The sequence below is a fragment of the Eptatretus burgeri genome, chromosome 5 (genome assembly GCF_056783735.1).
Source record: "Eptatretus burgeri isolate ZD-2024b chromosome 5, Ebu_testis_v1, whole genome shotgun sequence".
Taxonomy (NCBI): domain Eukaryota; kingdom Metazoa; phylum Chordata; class Myxini; order Myxiniformes; family Myxinidae; genus Eptatretus; species Eptatretus burgeri.
Genome location: NC_140965.1, coordinates 35,896,283 through 35,917,402, shown reverse-complemented (window position 1 = coordinate 35,917,402; position 21,120 = coordinate 35,896,283). Strand labels below are relative to the sequence as shown.

At 42.0% G+C, this 21,120-nt stretch overlaps 2 protein-coding genes across 10 annotated transcripts in view; one reads left to right on the top strand and one right to left on the bottom strand.

Annotated features, from left to right (window-relative positions):
- Positions 1–1,263, bottom strand: part of LOC147026227 (delayed-rectifier potassium channel regulatory subunit KCNS3-like) — a 44,258-nt gene extending 42,995 nt beyond the window's left edge. For 2 of the 6 annotated variants that reach the window (XM_085881429.1, XM_085881435.1), the window contains exon 1: positions 401–617. In XM_085881429.1, the coding sequence (XP_085737555.1) occupies positions 401–568 (168 nt within the window). In that variant the 5' untranslated portion in view covers positions 569–617. Of the gene's footprint in view, positions 1–230; positions 618–954 lie in introns of those variants that run through there. The other 4 variants (XM_085881432.1, XM_085881431.1, XM_085881430.1 and 1 more) reach the window with 4 other exon arrangements.
- Positions 1,264–8,190: 6,927 nt separating this feature from the next.
- Positions 8,191–21,120, top strand: part of LOC147026226 (NIPA-like protein 3) — an 89,885-nt gene continuing 76,955 nt past the window's right edge. For 3 of the 4 annotated variants that reach the window (XR_015058172.1, XR_015058171.1, XM_085881428.1), the window contains exons 1-4: positions 8,191–8,341; positions 19,377–19,445; positions 19,645–19,810; positions 19,907–19,966. Coding sequence is in view for 2 of the 4 variants with exons in the window: in XM_085881428.1 (XP_085737554.1) it covers positions 8,288–8,341; positions 19,377–19,445; positions 19,645–19,810; positions 19,907–19,966 (349 nt within the window). In the remaining 2 variants the exon portion in view is untranslated. The remainder of the gene's footprint in view (positions 8,342–19,376; positions 19,446–19,644; positions 19,811–19,906; positions 19,967–21,120) is intronic. The other variant, XM_085881427.1, reaches the window with a different exon arrangement.

Below are 21,120 nucleotides of genomic sequence, written 5' to 3'. Positions count from 1 at the left end.
GATTTCCATCTGTTGAGCCTATATATGTATAATCAACCTGAAATAATATATGTTGAGATCAACGCCTGAACGTACATAAAGTACGTACGAAGAAATGAGTGATTGCACAAGTACATCGTGATATTGCCAAGACATTGTGCATCGCACGAACGTGCAAGGGAGCGCGCGGTTTTCGCGCATTTATGATAAAACATGGAATTTCGTGAAACAGACGTCACACTGGTACTTACTGACTTCAAGTAGTGGGTGTTGGCATCTCGTTAGGCACGCATTTCGCCTCGAAGAGCTTCAGACGACATAGACGAAGAGTGCAAGTTTGGGACTTGTATATATATGTATATGTATGTAACCCACTCCTTGGCGCTCTCATTCCATTCCTCCGCTCGTCCACTCCCCTCACCTTAAACTCACGTCGTACGACGTGGATTCGAGGTGCCAAACGGGCGGGACCGCCTTGGTTGCCTCCACTGGGAGCGTAGGCGGTTTGGAAGGGCGGGAGGCCGGGGAGGGGAAGTGAGGGATGGAGGGAGACGAGGGAACGACGCTTTACAGTCTGCGTGCACCACATCGCACTCGCTTTCCCTGATAGACGTGCGTTATTCCGCCACACCTGGTCATGCGCCTCACCTTCTGTCCGAGTCTTCCGAGACTCGACCAATATATATATATATATATATACCCCTGCAACTGCTATATACGAGCAAGCGGGCATCAGCCTGTTCGTCATATATATATATATATATATATATATATATATATATATATATATATATATATATATATATATATATATATATATATATATATATATATATGCACAGTCTTGACACTTAGAATTCACTTCCACACGGCATTTAAAACCTTAAAGGATGTTATTAAAACTCGACTCAGTTAAATTATAATTAAGTCACTGAAACTATTTTCAGGTGCCGTACGGCACGTTGTTGTGCTTACGTAAGTTATAACATTATCACAGGTACATTGAAAGGCAAAGCGATCGGTGTCTCCACGAACCGTCATACCGGCGATGTGACGTCACGCACTAGCTGTTGGGTTATTCGCTCTGACATGATGTGGGTTCCTCATCCGAGTCGAGCATCACCGCGCACGCCCAGCCAGAAGCGATTATCGCTCGTTGTGCAGAGGCTCAGCATGGTGAGTGGTCTTAATTGGCATTAGATGTGCCAAACGACGATTCCGTCGAATGCGAAAAGTGCCGGCACGAAGCATGGAGGTCGATTGGAAACTCAAAGTGCCACCTGGCGGTGAGTTCACCTGCACCGGTTAACGCGTCACGGGGATTCCCTCGGCTGGCTCGTCATGGTGAAGGCTCCAGAGCCGCAGAGATCCGCCAAACTGATTGCTCAAAGCAGTTAGGGATGAAAAATTCGACATACGAGTCCACGCATGGAGACAGAAACGAATTTACACACGGGATTCACCACGGTACCAGGAATTATTTATACATTCAAACCCCACACTCGTTTGAACTGGATAATGACTCATGAGTGATGCCCATAAATGTGCACACAGGATGCTGCAGAGGTTGAACACTTATTTTTGAGTCGTCCAGTCTGAGTTCGATTCCCGACACAAATACATACTGTCATCGGATTGGTGCTTCACATACCGGGTGTTTGGTGTTGCATCGTCACAAAGGGCATCGTCCCGTCACATGGAGGATAAGCTGGGTGGCCTGCCTGCTATCATTGGTTAGCAGGTGTTAAATATTCCACGGTGTTTTTCGAGAAGAGTAGGCGAGCTATCACCGGCACCTTGAACCAATTAGAAATTCCTGCCACCTTCAATGGTACGTAAATCCCGATCAGCCTGTTCATGAAAGATTTATGGGGAAAACTTTCTCAGCATTAAAAACTCATTTGTTCTCACAAGAATGTGGGAATGATCCTGGTTGTTACAGTAGTAGTAATAATAATAATAATAATAATAATAATAATAATAATAATAATAATAATAATAACAAGTGTGAAGACGACAATGGTTCACGAGCGGTATTTGACGATGTAGATTGTTTCAGAAGTCAAGAATGAGACAATGTGATAATGTTTGACCAAGTTACAAAAATGATCAACATGATGTGGTACGAGTGACGGGTTATTAGCTGCAAAATGTCAAAAACCCGGTTTCATTCAACAACTTTAAAAATTTGACCTTTGCATAACCTTTAAAGGTCCCACAACAATGTTGTGGACATTAAAATAAGGAAACAGGATACGTGCTATAGCTAAATGGAGTTAGTTCGTCGAAGAAGGTCGAAAACCCAGTTCGATTCCCACAACTTTGGAAGTTTGACCTTTGTGAACTTTAAAGGTCAAAGGTCAAGGATTATGACCTTTGGTGCAAAACTTCCTCTGGAACATTCCAGGAACAATATAACATCATATAGGCTATATGGCATTTCACACTCCTCGGATTATCCATACTTTGATGAAATCAGCGTAAAAACAAACTTGAAGGGGGCGCCACGGGCAAGGTGTTCGAGATAGAGCAAAATGGTTTCAAAACTTTAGGTGGGGAATGACCTCAAGATTATGCATAAAAAATATTGTCATCCTTGATCTCAAAGTTTGGGCGGTCGTCTGATTTTTATGTCAAAATTCGAAATTTTCAAAGTTCATGACCTTGACCTTGTGACCTTGACCTTGGGACTAAAATGAAAAATCGAGCTCGGTGGGGCTATGCAGGTGCCATTTGGCTAAACAAATACCGAAAACCCTGCCAGATTTGCCAAAGCCCCGAGGAGAAGATGCAGATTGAAATTGGCTACCCCCTAAAATCACAATTCGCAATTTTCTAAGTTCGTGACCTTGTGACCTTGACCTTGGGACGAAAATGAAAAATCGAGCTCCGTGGGGCTATGCAGGTTCCATTGTACTAACCAAATACTGAAACCCCTGCCAGATTCGACAAACCCCCTCGGAGAAGATGCAGATTGAAATCGGCTACCCCCTAAAAACACAATTCGCAATTTTCTAAGTTCGTGACCTTGTGACCTTGACCTTGGGGCGAAAATGAAAAATCGAGCTCCGTGGGGCTATGCAGGTGCCATTGTACTAACCAAATACTGAAACCCTGCCAGATTCGACAAACCCCCTCGGAGAAGATGCAGATTGAAATTGGCTACCCCCTAAAAGCACAATTCGCAATTTTCTAAGTTCGTGACCTTGTGACCTTGACCTTGGGACAAAAATGAAAAATTGAGCTCCGTGAGGCTATGCAGGTGCCATTGGGCTAACCAAATACCGAAACCCCTGCCAGATTCGACAAACCCCCTAGGAGAATATGCAAATTGAAATTGGCTACCCCCTAAAAACACATGTTTTTTGGGCGTGGCTCTGCCCACAATGGGTGCACCACGCCCATTTTCAGGAAAACACAACTAGATCATGATGTAAACCTCCCACCAAAATTTCATCAGGATCGGATCAAAACCCACGGAGCTATGCTCGGGACAGACAGACAGACACACAACAATAACGAATATGGTGGTCACTTATATTTTTTGGTGAACCAATTATATTTTTCGTGAACCAATAGTAATGTCTATAAGCAATTCCAAGGAGACAGAACACCCGGCTTGAGATGTTGGTTTATGTTGGTTTCATGCAACACCTGAGCTGGTAAACATGTCCTGTTGCACTATTATTACAAAATGATTCGGTGCCCCAGAGAGAAGGAAACAAGCAAGCTGCCCCATAAATATTATGTTCATGGCCGTTTCACTCCCAGTGTTTCGTGATGCACGAGCGGGCGGGCATTGCAAGCAAGAGAGAGAGAGAAATGGTCACGACAGTACATGGTCGTTGACGATTCACACCTTGCAGTAACACTCATTGTGATGTTGAACCAACTACATACAGTGCTATTAACGAGGTCGTTAGAAAAAAAAAAAAAAACCTTCTCGGATAAGATACCTGCAAGAGTCCAAAAGTACCACCTTTATAAAACGCATATCAAATTAAAATTGACATTTATTTCATAGCATGACAAAAAGGATCAACACAGTAAGTGATAAAACATGCATGATGGACATCTGTTATGGGTGTTTGTGTTCGAGTCCGGTTTGTTGCTTGTGTCTGGACATTTGAGTCTGAAAGCAACCATATGGCAAATCTTGGAAATGATGAGCGGTGGTGAAAAAACATGCACGCGCAACATGTGTATCCAGACCCTATAAAAGCACAAGTTGCCTGAGTTGTGAGGCCGTCAATTGAAATGCCACATCTAATGAACGATGAGAGTAACGAAGCCATCAGTATGCTGAATAGTGGAATCGGACAAGAAAGAGTTGCTCGACACTTTTATGTTCACCAGTCAACAGTTTCTAGGCTCCAGAACTGATACAGAGCCATAGGAAGAGATAGCAACCGTCCTCATCCTGGTGCACAGCTTGTGACGTCAGCAAGACAAAACCGATACTGTTACGAATTTGGAAGCCTTTTGCACACAGACAGTCAGCAGTCCCATAGTTCAGTTTATTTCGTGAAGTATATGTGGATAGTTATAAATCCTCCCTTATGTCGAATGGGAATTTCGTGTGTGCGCTGCGAGTTTCTTTGTAGTTAGTTTTCTACAACAAAACCCTCACACCACTCCTCCTCCCACTCTGCGGGCGAACAAGCGCTTCACCCGCCCAACCTTCACTTCACACCACGGCGCCATAACCCACGTGTTCCAGGCTACAGAGGTGGGCGGAGCCCCCCCCCCTCGCCTCAGGGTCGACTCCGCCCCAGCCAGATGGAATGTTCGCCTCGTCCAATGAGGGGAGGACACTGATCGTCCGACGCCCCCTGACCAATCCGGAGGTGAGTTACCTCAGAGCGGATCTCTCCACCCACCCGGAGGAGGGATAAGAAAGGTGGCGAGCTGTCTCAGTCGTCGTCGTGTGTCTGGTCTTGGTCCTGGTTTTTTTCGGGGTACCTTGGTGGTCGGTGGTCATGTTGGTGCTCGTGGTGGTGGTAGTCTTGTTGGTGCTCGTGGTGGTGGTGGTCGTGGCGGAGGCGTTCTGTGGCGCTCGTGTCGTCGATCGTCATTCGTGGCAGCCAGGATCGTGGGCTCGTTGGATTCCGGGTCATGGCTTCGAGTCCCACCGTGGTGGGTTGGAGTCGGTGAAACCGCAAGAGGCGGCCAGGTACCCGGCCAGACTCTGATCTTCAGCTCGCCTTCCATCCCGAGCTGAAGGGCCGAATAAAGACCCACGAGGTCCATTTCTTTTTGGGTGTCTGTGTCTGTCTGTGGCCGTCTGTTAAGTAGAATTGTTGAGTGCTTTTGCTCACAGTACCTTGCCTGCCTGATATTCGTGGTTAAGTCTGCTCTGTGTCTCCCTTCCCAATTATTGTAAATAAACCCCTGTTAAATGTACCAGATCATTGCCTGTCATTTCTATCATTAACCCAGCACGGTGCGGGCTTCAGAAATAGGGAGGCCGTTTGTGCCGTAAATTGTTCATTTGGTCTGGCAGGCTTTGGTAATTCCCGCTCGGTTACGCCGGATCTGAGTCGGTAACAGTGACTCAGTTCGGACAAAGACGGCCGAGGGTGTGGCTTCCCCAGTAGTTCAACGGCGTGGGCACTTAGGCAAATTGGAATTAGACAATTAACCCAACCCCACACCGTCAAAATATTGGCGTCCACGGTCCACTAAGGGACCCATGACCTTAGGAGTTATCCGAAGGTTACGACCTTCAATTCCGGTGTTCGGTGGGAGACTGCCCAACTGCTCCATCTGTCATCCTCGCCACCGAGCCTGGCACCTCAACAATACATCATCGTCAGTCACCTCCACATCTGTTTCAGGACAGCATGAGAAATATCCAGAACCACCATTGGAACAAGGGGACAACTAATTAATGATAAATCTTGACACATCAACACTGATTTGCAGGACAACGATGGGCAGCAGCTGGTGGTAACTTGGGTGGGAGACGGTGGGCAAACGTCTTTTCCGATGAATCAAGGTTCAACGTCAGTTTTCCAGATGGACGTTGACATGTGTACTTGTCGACAAAGACACCATTTCGCTCAGGGCTGCATTATTGAGAGAGCTTTTTTTGGAGGTGGCAGTGTTATGGTTTGGGGACCAATCGTCAAATTAACCCTCTACACATTGTTGCAGCTCACGGCCTAAGTTTCATTGGACAGTAATACCACTAGCTCTGATCCCCGCTTGTGTTTATCCATGCCCCATGAACTTCAAGTGTTCAAGCATTCAACATTTTTTCCAAATACAAAGTTTTCATTCAGCACTCCCTTGGAGTTCCCTTAGTATACATGCAAAAGTTTTGGGGCGCTAGGTTTCATTGTTTTGGAGTTATATCGGAGACACACTGACATTTATTATTATATAGATATTTCCTTTTATGAAATGTGGTAAAGACATTTTTCAAGAGATTCTTATGACACAAAATACACCAAAATACTGAGACAGTCGTTTATTGACAAGTAATGATGAGGAGGTTCCAAATACGAAAATAAGACAACTTCAAACTCTGTGATTGTTTTGACACGATGTTAAATATTGTTGCGGACCGGGTCAGTAGGGATCACGAGGGGGTGTTTCAGATTCTCAAACTGGCAGACGATCCTGCAAGCCCACGAGCCACAGATAACTCTGCGGCGTAGCGGGTTGCTAACCAACCACGGACGTCGTCAAAGACGTTTAATTCTGGAATGGTCCAGCGTCAAACTCTGCTTTAGCTTTCCGCGAGTTAAACCCCCCCAGATGGAGTTCCCTGTTCTCAATGCTCCACTCCTGTCAATCAGATGGCTGAAAGACACCATAAGTGGAACGTTGCCTGATGACTGATCAAAACAAAAATGGCAAGGCTGAACTCCCTGTCACTATTCACACATTATGTGGAACCAATAGAAGATGACGATCGGGCAGTTTGGGAGATGGTTTGAAATGTCAACAAGAAGCATGTATTTACAAGCAATATCACAGAAGAACAGTTCTTATCCCAAGCACAGATGCCCAGTCCTAGTCGATCACTGAGCCAAAGGTTCTACAACACAGGCTCCTCACTAGATCTTTAACTTCCACTAACTAATGCGAGCAAATGAGACACCCGGCTGAATGTCCATCCGAGGGACGATACACGTTGTGATGCAACGTCTTGCCTGCGAAGGAATCAAACCCAGGCTAGATATCTCAAAGGTGTCTTATGTGCTACCTCTACATGATCGTATCAGACATATCTCTACTACTTTTATAACTGTCTTAGTTATTCTCACGTTCCTTTGGAATTGGTCGGGGAACCTTTTTTTTTTTTTTTGTCCAAACAGCAAGCAATTCAAAACATTTTTTCAGCAAAGTTCTGAATTTTGTCCAAGGATATGTTTTTTTTTTTCGTCCAAATCTTTCACAAACCCACTGGCCAGGCATGGCATTCAACTGATGGTGGCAGGGAATTTTAGTTTTTTTTCCCAGGGTTCCGATGCTAGCTCGCCTACTCTTTGCGAAACACACTGTGGGATCGTTAACATATCCTTGTACTTGAGGCTATCCTTCCTGTTGGGCATACTCATTATTGATGAAAAACAAAGTTGGCATTTCTTAGACTATTTTAATCTCATTCTGATAACTTTTTGACAGCCCTCATAACACTGAGTCATGGCCCTTCAGTCTTCAGGTCACCTACTCATTTCACCCTCCCCCTTGTGGTTAACAAACCTAACACTGAATTCAAAATGAACGGAACTTACACTGCCAGCCCGACTCTGCGATACACTTCATCATGTGTGTGGGTTGGGTACGAACTTTCCTTTGGAAATACATCTGACCCTCCAAACTCCATGCAAAATGAACACTTAAGCCCTGGTGCTACTTTCACATAAAGAGGTTGGAACTCTCGCAGCAGCACACAGTGAGATGTGATAGCTGTATTTAAGATCCCACAGGCTTTACGAAATCATTGTGACGTACGTAGAATCGAGGAGTGAGACTTTTCTCCAGATTAAGTGCGAGAAGTTGTGGAAGATGGGGAAATAAATAAATAAATTGTGTGGTGGTGGGAAGGCAGAACTGCATCATGGAAAATGAGTGGCTGTGGAAAGTGCCATGGTGCCCCTTCAGTAGGTAGTTAAGCGTTGTGGCTGCAGATCATGATACCGAGGCAGGACAGATGATGAGACGTGGGTGGGAGGGAGGTATCTCTACTCTCTCGTAGGGACCGGTTCCGCATTGCTGGCAGAGGGCTGGGCGTAGTCACTTTGGTGATGTTGCCGGATTAGTCTCGACTTGTTCTGAATTGCTGGCAGCGCGGGTCATGCGATCTTTGGAAGCTATGGCTAACGAGACGATACCGACCTTACTTTATGGGGTAAGAAACAAGTGTGGGCTGGAGAGAGAGAGAGAGAGAGAGAGAGAGAGAGAGAGAGAGAGAGAGAGAGAGAGAGAGAGAGAGAGAGAGAGAGAGAGAGAGAGAGAGAGAGAGAGAGAGAGAGAGAGAGAGAGAGAGAGAGAGAGAGAGAGAGAGAGAGAGAGAGAGAGAGAGAGAGAGAGAGAGAGAGAGAGAGAGAGAGAGAGAGAGAGAGAGAGAGAGAGAGAGAGAGAGAGAGAGAGAGAGAGAGAGAGAGAGAGAGAGAGAGAGAGAGAGAGAGAGAGAGAGAGAGAGAGATAGATATATATGGATGGATGAGAAAGGGAAGGACGGTGGGAGGGTGATATAGAGGGGAAGAAAATTTAATGAATGAGGAAGCTGTGATGTTTGAATAAAGGTCATGAAGGAGAATTCACTAGCAAGACTATAGTAGTAATAATTCATTCGTTTTCTTGTTTGACTGGTTGAAGACTTACATCTGAGGTCCTTATGGGACCAATAAACTGGTTAGACCACCGGGGATGCTTTTCTTACAGGGAGTGTGTGCAGATGTACCTTTGGGGCTGGATGAGTTTGCTAAACATGTCATCAAATCCAAGATAGCAATATAATTACAGATGTACATGAGATATTACAGAAAGAAAAAGCTGTGTTTTAAAATCATTTCCATGAATGCCAAAATGACCAACCTTGTAAATGTGTAAAGCACAATGTGATTTATGTATTATCGTGAGTGCTCTAAATGTGTGTTATTAATCTGCACCATTAACAATATGTGCAGGTACTGTATGCTGAATGAAGATGTCCCCATTTTCCTGAACACCGTTGAAAAATTTGATAAAGTGATGTGTCGTGTATCACTCAAGCCTTTTGAACCTGCATTTACAATGATCAGCTCTCGCAAGAAGAGCTTACTTCAATAAGTGGTCATGCAGAGTATGTCCTTGATGTCCTAATCGGGAAGAGAAAACAGTTGATACAAGACATTTAACAGAGCTACAGACAAATGCAGTGGCATATGTTTTGGCTATCCCGTAGGAATGTCCAATTGGCTATCCCGTAGGAATGAAGTGTTGCAGTCCCAATAGTCTAAAACAATCTCTTGCTATAATTTGATCACAAGGATTGCTGAGCAATGAACCCCTGCAATTGCAACCAAAAAGCTACTTTCAGTAAGTGTAAGCAGATAATACAAACTGAAATATTTAAGATAGATGCGATTAAAAATAAAAATGAGAGCGAAGCGATTCATATCTATATTTTGTATACCTATATATAAATACAAGTTGCACGATTGTGTCTGAACGGGGTAAACGTCATAACCACAACACATATAATGCTGAATAATACCTCATTTAAGAGCTTTTGGGTCTGTACAGTGCATGCGGAGGCTTACAAATATTGCAATTCATGCAATTTCGAGTGATGTGAATTTTTATTGCACACACACACTGGTGGTGTATAGGCTCAGAGTCGTTGGTTGAGGTTGGTGTTGCGGACTTAAAGAAGAAAGGAGGAGCTGCAGACCTGGGATTAGGAGAGCGGTTGAGGACTTGAAGAAGAAAGGGAGAGTGGAGGACAGAAAGTTGGAGTGGGGGTGGGGGGTGGGAGAAGGTACAGAGTTGGGAAAAGGGGGTTGAGGCTTTTTTGGGGGGGGGGGTTGATGACCCGGGGTTGGGAATAGACTTGCAGACTTGTGCTTAAGGGGGGAGGTTGAAGACTTGAAGAAGAAATGGGGAGGAGAGGACAGAGAGTTGTGGTTGGGGGTTGAGAGAGGACAGAGGGTTGGGTGATGGTAGTTGAAGACTTCAGGTAGGGAGCGGGCCTGAACACTCAGGGTTAAGGATTTGGTGCTGGGCGGCAGGGGGTGTGAGGACTTGAAGTCACACTTTACATGATGTGGAATTTCCGTAGATCCCAGACATTACGCTGTCAAAGGACAATCCTGACAAACTCCTGAAATATTTACCACTCCATTGGGAATGAATTTCCTTAAAACAGCCCAGTGTGATTGTGATATCTATCTGCTGGTATATTACTAAAAGGAAGTGTGTGTGTGTGTGTGTGTGTGTGTGTGTGTGTGTGTGTGTGTGTGTGTGTGTGTGTGTGTGTGTGTATATATGTATATATATATATATATACATATATATATATATATATATATATATATATATATGTATATATATATATATATATATATATATATATATATATATATATATATATATATATATATATATATATATATATATATATATATATATATATATATATATATATATATATATATATATATATATATATATATTACTGACACCTCCCACACTCCTCGAGCCGACGAAGCTGCAAATCGCAACCCAAAAAGGCCTAGACAAGGTAAGCCCAGCGATGAAACTAGTCTGGCAGCTGAGGGGGTATGTAGCATTTGTATTCTCATGTGTGTACTATGTATGAATGTCTTTGGAGCTGTGGAGGAACTCTGGGAAGGGTTTGAAACAGCAAAGCGCTTACCTTGTGTAGGTTTCTTGGGTTGCTTTATGCAGCTTCTTCAGTGAGAGCAGTGTTGGAGGTGTCAGTAATTTATATAATCCTAGCCAACTGGGTTTAGTTGATTAGGTGAGAGCTGATTGGCTCTTCTCTCCATTCACAGGTGAGAGATGTGGGTGGGTGTTTATTATTTACGAGCAATTACAACCAGTCACTTTGCTGATGGTGGTGTGAAAGAGAGAGCAGTGGAGTAAGAGAAAGGAGGAGGGGAGGCAGAGAGGACAGAGGGAAAGGAGGGGCGGGGAGAGGAGGGAGGGGAAGCGAGGAGTGGGTGAAGAAGGGGAAGCTAGGAAGGGGAGAAGGGCAAGGAAGGAGGGTGGAGGTGGGTTAATTTGGAGGTGGGGTGGAGGTCAATGCCTTATGAAACGTTGCTATACACTGTGGGAGGGAGGGTGCTAAAGAGAGAGAAAGAGAGAGAAAGCAAGACAAAGAGAGACAGTGACAGAGGTGTGGGAGGAGAGTGCTTCTCAACCATTACATCATCTCTTCACCAACCCTTTGTCCAGGTGCTTCTGTCATCATGAAAATACAGTATCCAGCAGATGGCACACGTGACCACGAAGCCATGCTCAATTCGTTCACTGCAAAAACAATTATTCGCCCACACTCGTGAAGTAAAAAGCAGGGTTAAGCGATCAGTCCCGTACATGCTTTCGTGCGTGTCTGCCTTTTTTTCTTTCCTTTTCTTTGTAACCGCTTGTCAAAGTGACACAAAATTTTCACCATAGGTGCGACTACTCATGTATAATGTTTTAATGATAATTATTATGGCGTCATAATCCACGTGGTGTGGCAGCCATGTTGGAAAAAAGGAGAAACATCGGACCTCTACCTTTGAAACAGCTCCATGAAAAAAATTGAAACTTGGCACCTGTCAAGTACTCTCCATGGGGAATAAGTGTGATTTTTTTTCCTCTGCCACTGAAGGTGGAAGAAGGTTTTGTTTTCACCCCTCTCTGTCTGTATGTTTGTTTGTTTGTTTGCGTGCAAGATATCTAAAAAAATTGTGGACGGATTTAGATTAGATTTGGTTGGCAGGTTGTATGTGTGACAAAGACGAACTGATTCGATTTTGCTGAAGATCTGGATCCGGATTGAGATAGGAGAAGTTTTAATTTTTTTAAGTAATTCTTTACCATTGAGAGTTTGGGCCAAAAACGAAGTATGGCACAATGACTCAAAGTTATCGACGGATTTGGACGAAACCTGGTGGACAGGTTGTGTGTATGACAAGGAAGAATTTAATCAATTTGCATGAGGTTCTGGATCCGGATCCGGATACTATATGACACTTTGTAAGCGATTATTGATAATTGAGAGATTCAGCCAAAAACGATATGAAGCATGATATTTCAAAAATATTTTGGGCCCAATATGTTCTCGTGGATGAGACATTGCGTCACAGAGGTATGCACTCTACCGAGTACCCATCTAGTTTTATGATGTTATGGGTGTCTTCATTTTGATATAATAGTTGCATACGTAGAATGCTACATCCGATCAGTATGATTTTTTTTTAGGGTCATCTTGGGATCAATTGGCCAGCAGAAAAGAAATTTATGATGCCATCAGTCATGTGGATCGGCAGCCATATATATATATATATATATATATATATATATATATATATATATATATATATATATATATATATATATATATATATATATATATATATATATTTTTAAACTAAAACCTTCAAAAATCTTCTTCGAAACGGCTGATCAGATGAAGAAGAAACTTAACAGGTATGATCGCCGATCCATGAGGAACAAAAAGTTCACCACCCATGATTTCATAGGTCACATGGTTTGGCAGCCATATTAGATTTACCCTCAAACCTTTAAAAACCCTCTCCAGAATGGCTGGACAGATCGAGGGGAAACTTCACGCACATGTTTCCCAAGCCTTGGGATTCCAGGGTGTTCATGAATGATAGGTCACATGGTTTGGCAGTCATATTGGATTAAAGAATTATTTTTTTAATCCTCTCTCTTGAACAATCAATTGAAGTGAAACTTCAAAATTATGATCTTGTTGTGATTGGGGAATATATGTTTTAAATTTCAACCTGATTGGAATTATTTAATATTTTGAATCTGCATTCTTTTTGATTTTTTTTTTTTTTTTTTTTTTAATAAGGCTCACTTGGTTGCACCTGGATGGGTTTGAGGGTGGAGGCGTAACAGTTGAAATCCGAGTCCTATCCATGCAGGTTCCTCCTGATGACGTCATCTTTGCTTTTTGCTTGATTGGGTTCTTTCTGATGACTCCAATGTCATACCTATTATATTTTATTTTCCATTTGATTTGGATTTAATTTTTTTAATTAAAAATTTGCTGCCAGAATAGCTGACTGCACAGGGTAACTTTTCTCTGCATACCATCTAGTTTGCCAATGTGATTGACTGGATATCACCTAAAGTGGGTGTGTGCCCCCATGCAAATTAACCCTTCCAATCACATCTAAAACAATCAGTGATGTTCTAGTCTATAGCAATCAGTGATGTTGTGGCAGTGATTGCTTCCTGTTGACATTTAGTCCAGCCTGCTTATTTCAATATCTATCACCTTCCTGGTGTTGGCTTAATGGTTAGGGTGGCAGGCTTTGGATCCGAGGGTCCTGAGTTCAAATCCAGCTCAGCTGTTGAATTAATACCAGGTGGGATTAATTCAGCCTGTCATCCTTCCGAGGTCGGAAAAATGAGTGCCAGCATGCTGGTATACTGTATCGGAGTGGCGACCCATCCAGGATTGTGCCCAATAGCCAAGGAGACTGCTTAGCAGCACCAACACTCTGCACAGAGCATGGTCCCAATCTCTTCCTCTCCTATCACTTTCAATCCTGGCATCCAAATTGCTTCCCATTAGACCCCTTTGAGGCTTGTTAACACATAATAGAGAACGATGAATAGGATTTACCGCATCTTGGATGCTGTATTATTATTTTTTCAGCCCTGAAATGGTGCGATTTCGACAAAAGACTACATTATGACACAAGCATGTTATAATCACATACAGCAAATATATGTAGCAATTTCTATAAAGTACAATCTACATGACGACATACCCCTCCCCAACCCCAACACGTAATTATTTTGGACTATTGTGATTATCTCGTTCAGACAATGTTTTGAACACCCCTTATAACTTTTTGCTTTTAATCGATCCATCCATTGAAGAGAATTTTGAAGTTTCTCCACAAAGGCCACAGCCAGTTTCTTGTGGTTGTAGTAACTTCCTGTTGGGTACTTCCTGTGGTGCACTGCAAAACATTTCTGAGTACAAGTCAGGGTTAGTGCCATTACCAGTGCATTAAGCCATGAATACTGTATATGTGCGATGCTGTCCCTAGAAAGATTTCACAATTATATAAACCATACTATGCCCCTCCATTCATGGCATATGTGTTGCACTCTTACACAATATGTTGTTACTGGCATACCTGACTACACCTCGGCCTGATCCAGTCTTGTGCTTCAGGGGCACCTCAAACATCGTTATACTTGCACAAAACAATAATTGAACTTGCAGCATAGATCTTCCTTCTTTTAATAGCACCCTCCCTGATACATAGTGGATAATGTGAAGATCAATTTTGTTCTGCAATTAAAAATCTGGCCCACGTTAGAGTTCATTGCTTTAAAGCTTTAATTGCTAATTGCTTCAGAGACAGGACTTGGAATTTGAATTATATAATAACCAAACAGTTGATGATGCTGAATTATATAACAAACATTTATGTTGCAGAATACTTCAAATGAAGAGTTAATGTTTGATAATTCACTGGGCTGCATTTGAAATATTTTTTTCAGAGGTCTAGGTTTTCTCAACGGTCCTTATATGTTTTTTGCATGCTGAATTCAGAAATGTATCAAATTTCGCTCTATCAGGTCAAGTTTTTATGCGATCTCAATTTTAAGGAAAAAAACTAATCAAAATTTTTGTTTTTTTAATTGGCATTTTTTAAAATTCAAAATCAGACTTACATTGACAGAAAATGTACAAACTATACATATAATGACACACAAGTACACTTAATGTGGAAGAAAGTGCCTTTTCAATTACTTTCATTTCAATTTCAGAAAAATATAGATAAATCGTTGTTTCTGGCAACACCCAACTTCAGTCGCTGTTTTCCTTCGTCTTTTTTAATGTTGAATTTCACATGAACATATATATATATATATATATATATATATATATATATATATATATATATATATATATATATATATATATATATTCCTCCTTTGTGTGTGTGTATATATATACAAAGGAGGAAGCACACTTATAGATATAGCATAAACTTGCCCAGTATTACCCCACATGTGGAAAATCAAGGTGGTGAAACGGCGTTGTGTTCATGCATTTCTGGTTCCGCTCAGTATCCACACGTCTCTTCAGCCTCCAGTATTATTACCTTCATAAGTTTCATCAAACACATTCTGCATGGTTTACAATGCAGACACGAAATGGAATGTCTTCTTACTCGCTATTTAATTAAAGGTGCAGCAAAAACGCAGAAATTATACACATGAATATGTTTTTTTTTATACATATCAGGTGCATGTAAAATTGCAAATCATGTGCGTTTTTTTTTTAAATAACATTTGTGAGATGGAAGTGCTCACTCGGCTGGAGGCTCAGCTCACGGACGAATCAATTATGCCACTCAGTAAGGAATGCCATGTTGTACGAGCAGAAAGGAGTAAAAGAGATAGATGAGCAGCAGCGGCAGCAGCTCGAGTCTAACGAGTGGAATATTTGTCAATTGAACTACATGGGGTTTTCACAATGTTCTCAGCATGAACCAAGAGTCTATGATATGCGAATATTAATTGTCAGTATACAATTATATTGATTTTGAAAGAAAAATTCCACTCTAAAAATTATATCTACTTATACATAGAAAAATACAATGGGAAAAAAATATGGAAAAAGTATATAATATTAATCCTGTGATATACGGGGTGTCTAGAAATTACCGTTCCAAATTAAAACCGCAAATATTTACTTTTGCCACCGAAGGTGGATTGAGGTTATGTTTCCACCACTGTCTGTCTGTTTGTATTGGCTTTCTGATGGTCTGAGAGCAGGATATCTCATACAGTTGTGGACAGAGTTGGACGAAATTTGGTGGAAAGGTTAGATATGTCAAGTCAGGTGTGGGAGCATGCGCCGGAGCAGCGCGTTGCTGCGTCCACTTTCCGCCGGTACTCCAGGGGCCTCCGTCTGGCCATCCCCCAGGCCGATGCCTGGCTCATCCCCATCTCCTTGAGATGCCGATCAACCTGCTGCAAACACGGGGCACGTGGTCGGCCCATTGGCTTTCTCCACTCATGTGGCTCCCTTGCCGAGACAATCTGGATATGTGACAAGGACAAATTGATTCAATTTTGGTGAAGATCTGAATTCAGAGCCGGATATAAAAAATTTAATTAAAAAAAAAAAGTAATTCTTCACCATTGAGAGATGGGGCAAAACAATATATAGCATGATATTTTAAAATGCTGTGGACGGATTATTACAACACAGGGTGGATGAGTTAGGTAGGTGACAAAAACATGCCAATTAGATTTTGGTTCAGGTGCCGATCCAGATCTGGCCTATCAGTGGGAAACAAAATGTAAAATATTCATTTTGGCAGAGGTATGTGCTCGACCGAGTGAAGTTCTAGTTTTTGGCATAATGGGAATATGGGATACGCGATGTTGTTTCCTGCATGTGAAAGAACATATGTCTAAGTTTTACTGTCAAGCATTTCTCATTGATTAGTACACTTCAATGTGAGCATCCCTTGTGACACATAACATGTCGAGCTGATACTCAATCTCCAAAGTTTGGTTCAGCGTTCCTGCCTTTACGGTCTCGAATGCCACCTAAATCCTCTTCCTCAGATCCACAGTATCAGTAACCCTCGTTCAGTACACCATGTCTGACATATAAGCCAATAGAAAAAATATCCTGAAGGGGTTATGTCCAGCAAACGTGGTCGCTACAGAATCTGATCATTGTGCACATTTTTTCGATCATTGAAGTATTCCTTGAGTAAATCACACATGACCAGACTCCATTGTGGGGGAACTCTGTCCTGTTGATAAATGACTTCTGGTTCCAGGTCTACCAATTACGTGAGTACAAACTTCTCCAACATTTCCAGTAAATGATGGACTTGATAGTGGCTTCAGCAAAGAAGAATGGCCCAAGGACTCTGCATGGTGCAACGAATGGCTCGTAAAAGTCAATAAAACCTTGAGAAATGTTCTTTCACATGCAGTAAACTGCATCATTGTATCGGTTTTCAATTTTTTTATTACTATTTGAATTTGGAACGTACTATGTGGATACCCTGTATAATTTGAGAAGTGTCTGGTTGTTAGCCCATCCTCCATGCAGTGATAGACAGGGTTTTGCAATCACGTGTGTGTGTGTGTGTGTGTGTGTGTGTGTGTGTGTGTGTGTGTGTGTGTGTGTGTGTGTGTGTGTGTGTGTGTGTGTTTGCATCTGCTTGTCTGTGTGTCTGTCTGGGCGGTAACTTTTTTTTTTACCATTTGTGCTTTTGTCATCAAATTTTCCGCAAAGCTTGATTATGAGAATAGGGAGAAGAAAAATACATAAATGGGTCAAAAGGTCAAAGACCAGAATTACAAAATCGTCAATTTTCATCCAATTGACCTTAAATTTGAATAGTTTGCATAGTGGGTCACTGAATTGGTTTACCAGGGAAAAGCTCGAAGGTGATTGTTATATTTTGATCAAAAGGTCAAAGGTCAAGTTGCATAAAATCATTAATTTCAATCCAATCGACCTTAAATTTTAAGAATTTGCATATTGGGTAACTGAATTGTTTCACCAATCAAATACTAGAAGCTGATTGTTTTTTTTTAGATCAAAAGGTCAAAAGTCAAGGTTGCATAAAACCGTCACTTTTTATCTGACTGATTTGAAATTTGAGCAGGGTTTGCATATTAGATCACTGAAGCCTTTTGCTTTTGAGGTCAAAAGGTCAAGGTCACCTAAAATCATCAATTTCTTTGTATTTTTACCTCCACCACCGAAGATGAAGGAGGTTATGCCTGGTGTTGGCTTAATGGTTAAGGTGGCAGGCTTGGGATCCTGAGTTCAAATCCCCCTCAGCTGTTGAATTAATACCAGGTGGGGTTAACTCGGCCTGCCATCCTTCCGCAGTCGGTAAAATGAGTGCCAGCATGCTGGTATACTGTGTCGGAGTGGCGATCCGTCCATGATTGTGCCCAATAGCCAAGGAGACTGCTTCGGCAGTACCAACGCTCTGCAAAGAGTATGGTCCCAATGGATGGATGGATGTTTTCACCCCTTTCTGTCTGTCTGTTTGTTAATTGCCGGAATCCTTCGGATTTCGGCAATTATGTTGGTCGGTTGTGTGTATCATTCTGTGTGTCTCTGTCTGCCTCTTTGTTGATTTCGTAAGTATATTGATGACTTCGTCCTCTGTTTGTGTGTTTGTGTGTTTGTTTGTAGGCACGATAACTCGAGAACGGAAGAAGCTACCAATGTCAAATTACACCACGTGATTCAGGAGGGTGATGGCTAGCGCTAATTAGATATTGGTCAAAATCGGTCAAAGGTCAAGGTCACAGTGAGGTCAAACACTCAATTTTTGATGGTTTGGTACAGAATCATCATAGAAACTTCTGGTTTGCGTCGCTACCTTCTCCAGAGACAGCTTTTATTAGATAAGGTCAGAGGTCAAGTTGACGATTTCGTAAGTACCAGTCTATGACTGCTTGTTTAAATTCTGGTGAAGATCCGAATCCGGATCCTGGTCTGATAATTTTTAAAGTGATTCTTCACCTTTGAGAGGTCGTGCTAAACCGATATATAGCACGATATCTCAAAAAGTTGTGGACGGGTTCGGATGAAACATGGTGGACTGGTTGGGTGTTTGGAAAGGACGAATTGATTCAATTTTGATGAAGACCCAAGTCAAGATCTTGATGCAAGGATTATTTAATTTCTAAAGTGATTCTTCACCATTGAGAGATAGGGCCCAAAAGGATATGTAGCATATTTCAAAAATGTATTGGGCCCGATATGTTCTCGTAGATCAGGCATTGTGTGGCAGAGGTATGCACTCTACCGAGTGGCCTTCTCGTTTTTATGGTGACCACGTGTGGGTGGGACAGCCGGCAGTATGGACCTCCCTCAAGGAGCATGTTTAGCATACAGAAGAGGAAGAAGTCTGAATACAAAGTGGATGCAAACGGGCTTTGCATTTTCAGATGCTTTCTCGTTTGTTTTTTTACTTGAACAATGCACTCCTGAACCACTGGACAGAATGAGTTGAAAACTTTTGTCTGCGGAGGTTAAAGCATTAAAGGCATGAGGTTTTTCAAAGATATTGCGAACCCTTGATACATACGCATGCAGATATATCATTATTTATATTGATTGTTATTAAGGAGCATATCATGGCTTGTTTTAGTCACGCCTTGCTCTGTCACAGGATCGAACACTGGCTGCTGGACTCTCTGTGGGCGGATGTCTCATCATCAGCATCGCTACCTTTTTGCAGGTAAGAATATTGGTTGGAGGCACCTCGACTCTTTCTTGGTTCACTGAGCTAACCTTCAAAGCCTGATTCAAAACTCCTTGGTCAGTTATATCATTGCAAATTGACAAATCAGTTAGTAGTGCAGGTTCATTCCACCAGTGATCTATTCAATTAAATTGAATACTCATTATTAATTGTTTTCCTTGCTGCTGTTTTGCAGAAAGCCGCACACCTCAATAGAAATGTGGGGCACTTGGCCTTCTTACAAAGTCACCTGTGGTGGTCAGGAACCGTGTTACTTTTTGTCGGCGAGGCAGCAAGCTTTTCTGCATATGCCTTCTCAACTGTGGCTTGCCTCACACCGATTCCAGCCTTATCCATCGTTGGTGTGGTTAACATTATTTTATAATTGGCAGCAAGAACAGTATTATCGATATATCGGTTTCATGACATTGACCCTGACGTTGGGTTGTTTCTTGCAGTGAGCAGCATGCTTATGCTGTTCTTCAAAAAGGACTACCTGCATTGGAGAGATGCTCTTGGTAACACATTTTGATTTTAACTTGATCTTAGGATGAGGGAGCAGCATTATACATTCATCACAAGCAGGACAAATACATTGATAGACATCATTATATGCATGAAAAAAATAGGACCACTTGATCTGTTGCTTATGTGGGCCCTGGCCGAATGTTGTTTTGGTGGCACCCAAACTTGGTGGCATTCTGACTCGTGGGTCTGGAGAAAAGATTATTGAAGGAATTTATGTGATTTTTCCCAAAAATGTACAAGGCCGCTGAGGTGGGGGCGGGGGTGTAGCATTGGTATTCTGATGTATGTACTACTTGTGAATGTCTGCAGTTGTGGAGGAACTCAGGTAGAGTTTGAAACAGCAAAGGGCTTACCCTGCGTAGCTTTTCTCGGTTGCTTTATGCAGCTTTCTTCGGCTAAAAAAGCATGGGATGAGTTAACTTATTACCTCCACCACCGAAGGTGGATGGAGGTTATGTTTTCACCCCTCTATGTCTGTCTTGTCTATTTGTTTGTCTCTGAGCAGCTGTCTGTGAGCAGGAAAATTTATGGACAAGCTGATTAGATTTGGTTTTTCTAATCTCACTGGATTTTGTCATTCTCATGTACTTCCAAATAAAAAAAAAAATTAACCCAAAAACCGATGTTCCACATTTATCATACTCACAAGATTGATTAAAACATAATACACTAGAACAGCACTCAGAGAGGACAGTCTCACCTCGCACACTCATTAACTCATCGTTAACTGAACATGTTACCATTGCAGCCAATGCTATTATGGCCCATATACTCATGTCAACCATGCACCTTATTGTGTCACATACGTTGCTGTTATCCATAGCTTAGTGATTATTGATTGCTTATTGGGATATTTAATGACCACTTGTGCGCAATCAGGCTAAATTGTGTCAATAAATGTGAATATGAAAAATAATTTAAAACTATATTTCCCATGGCTAGACAATCATATGTATGAAATTTCACAACGATCAGTTCTGTGGAAGATTTTTTTTAATGTTTTTATTTTCAATCCAATATGACCGCCGGACCATGTCATCAATGACGTCATAAATTTCATTCTTCATTCGCATTGGGTTGTAGATCAGATATTTTCACATTTTTTGGATAATGATTTCAATTCAAGCAATTATGGTTGGAATAC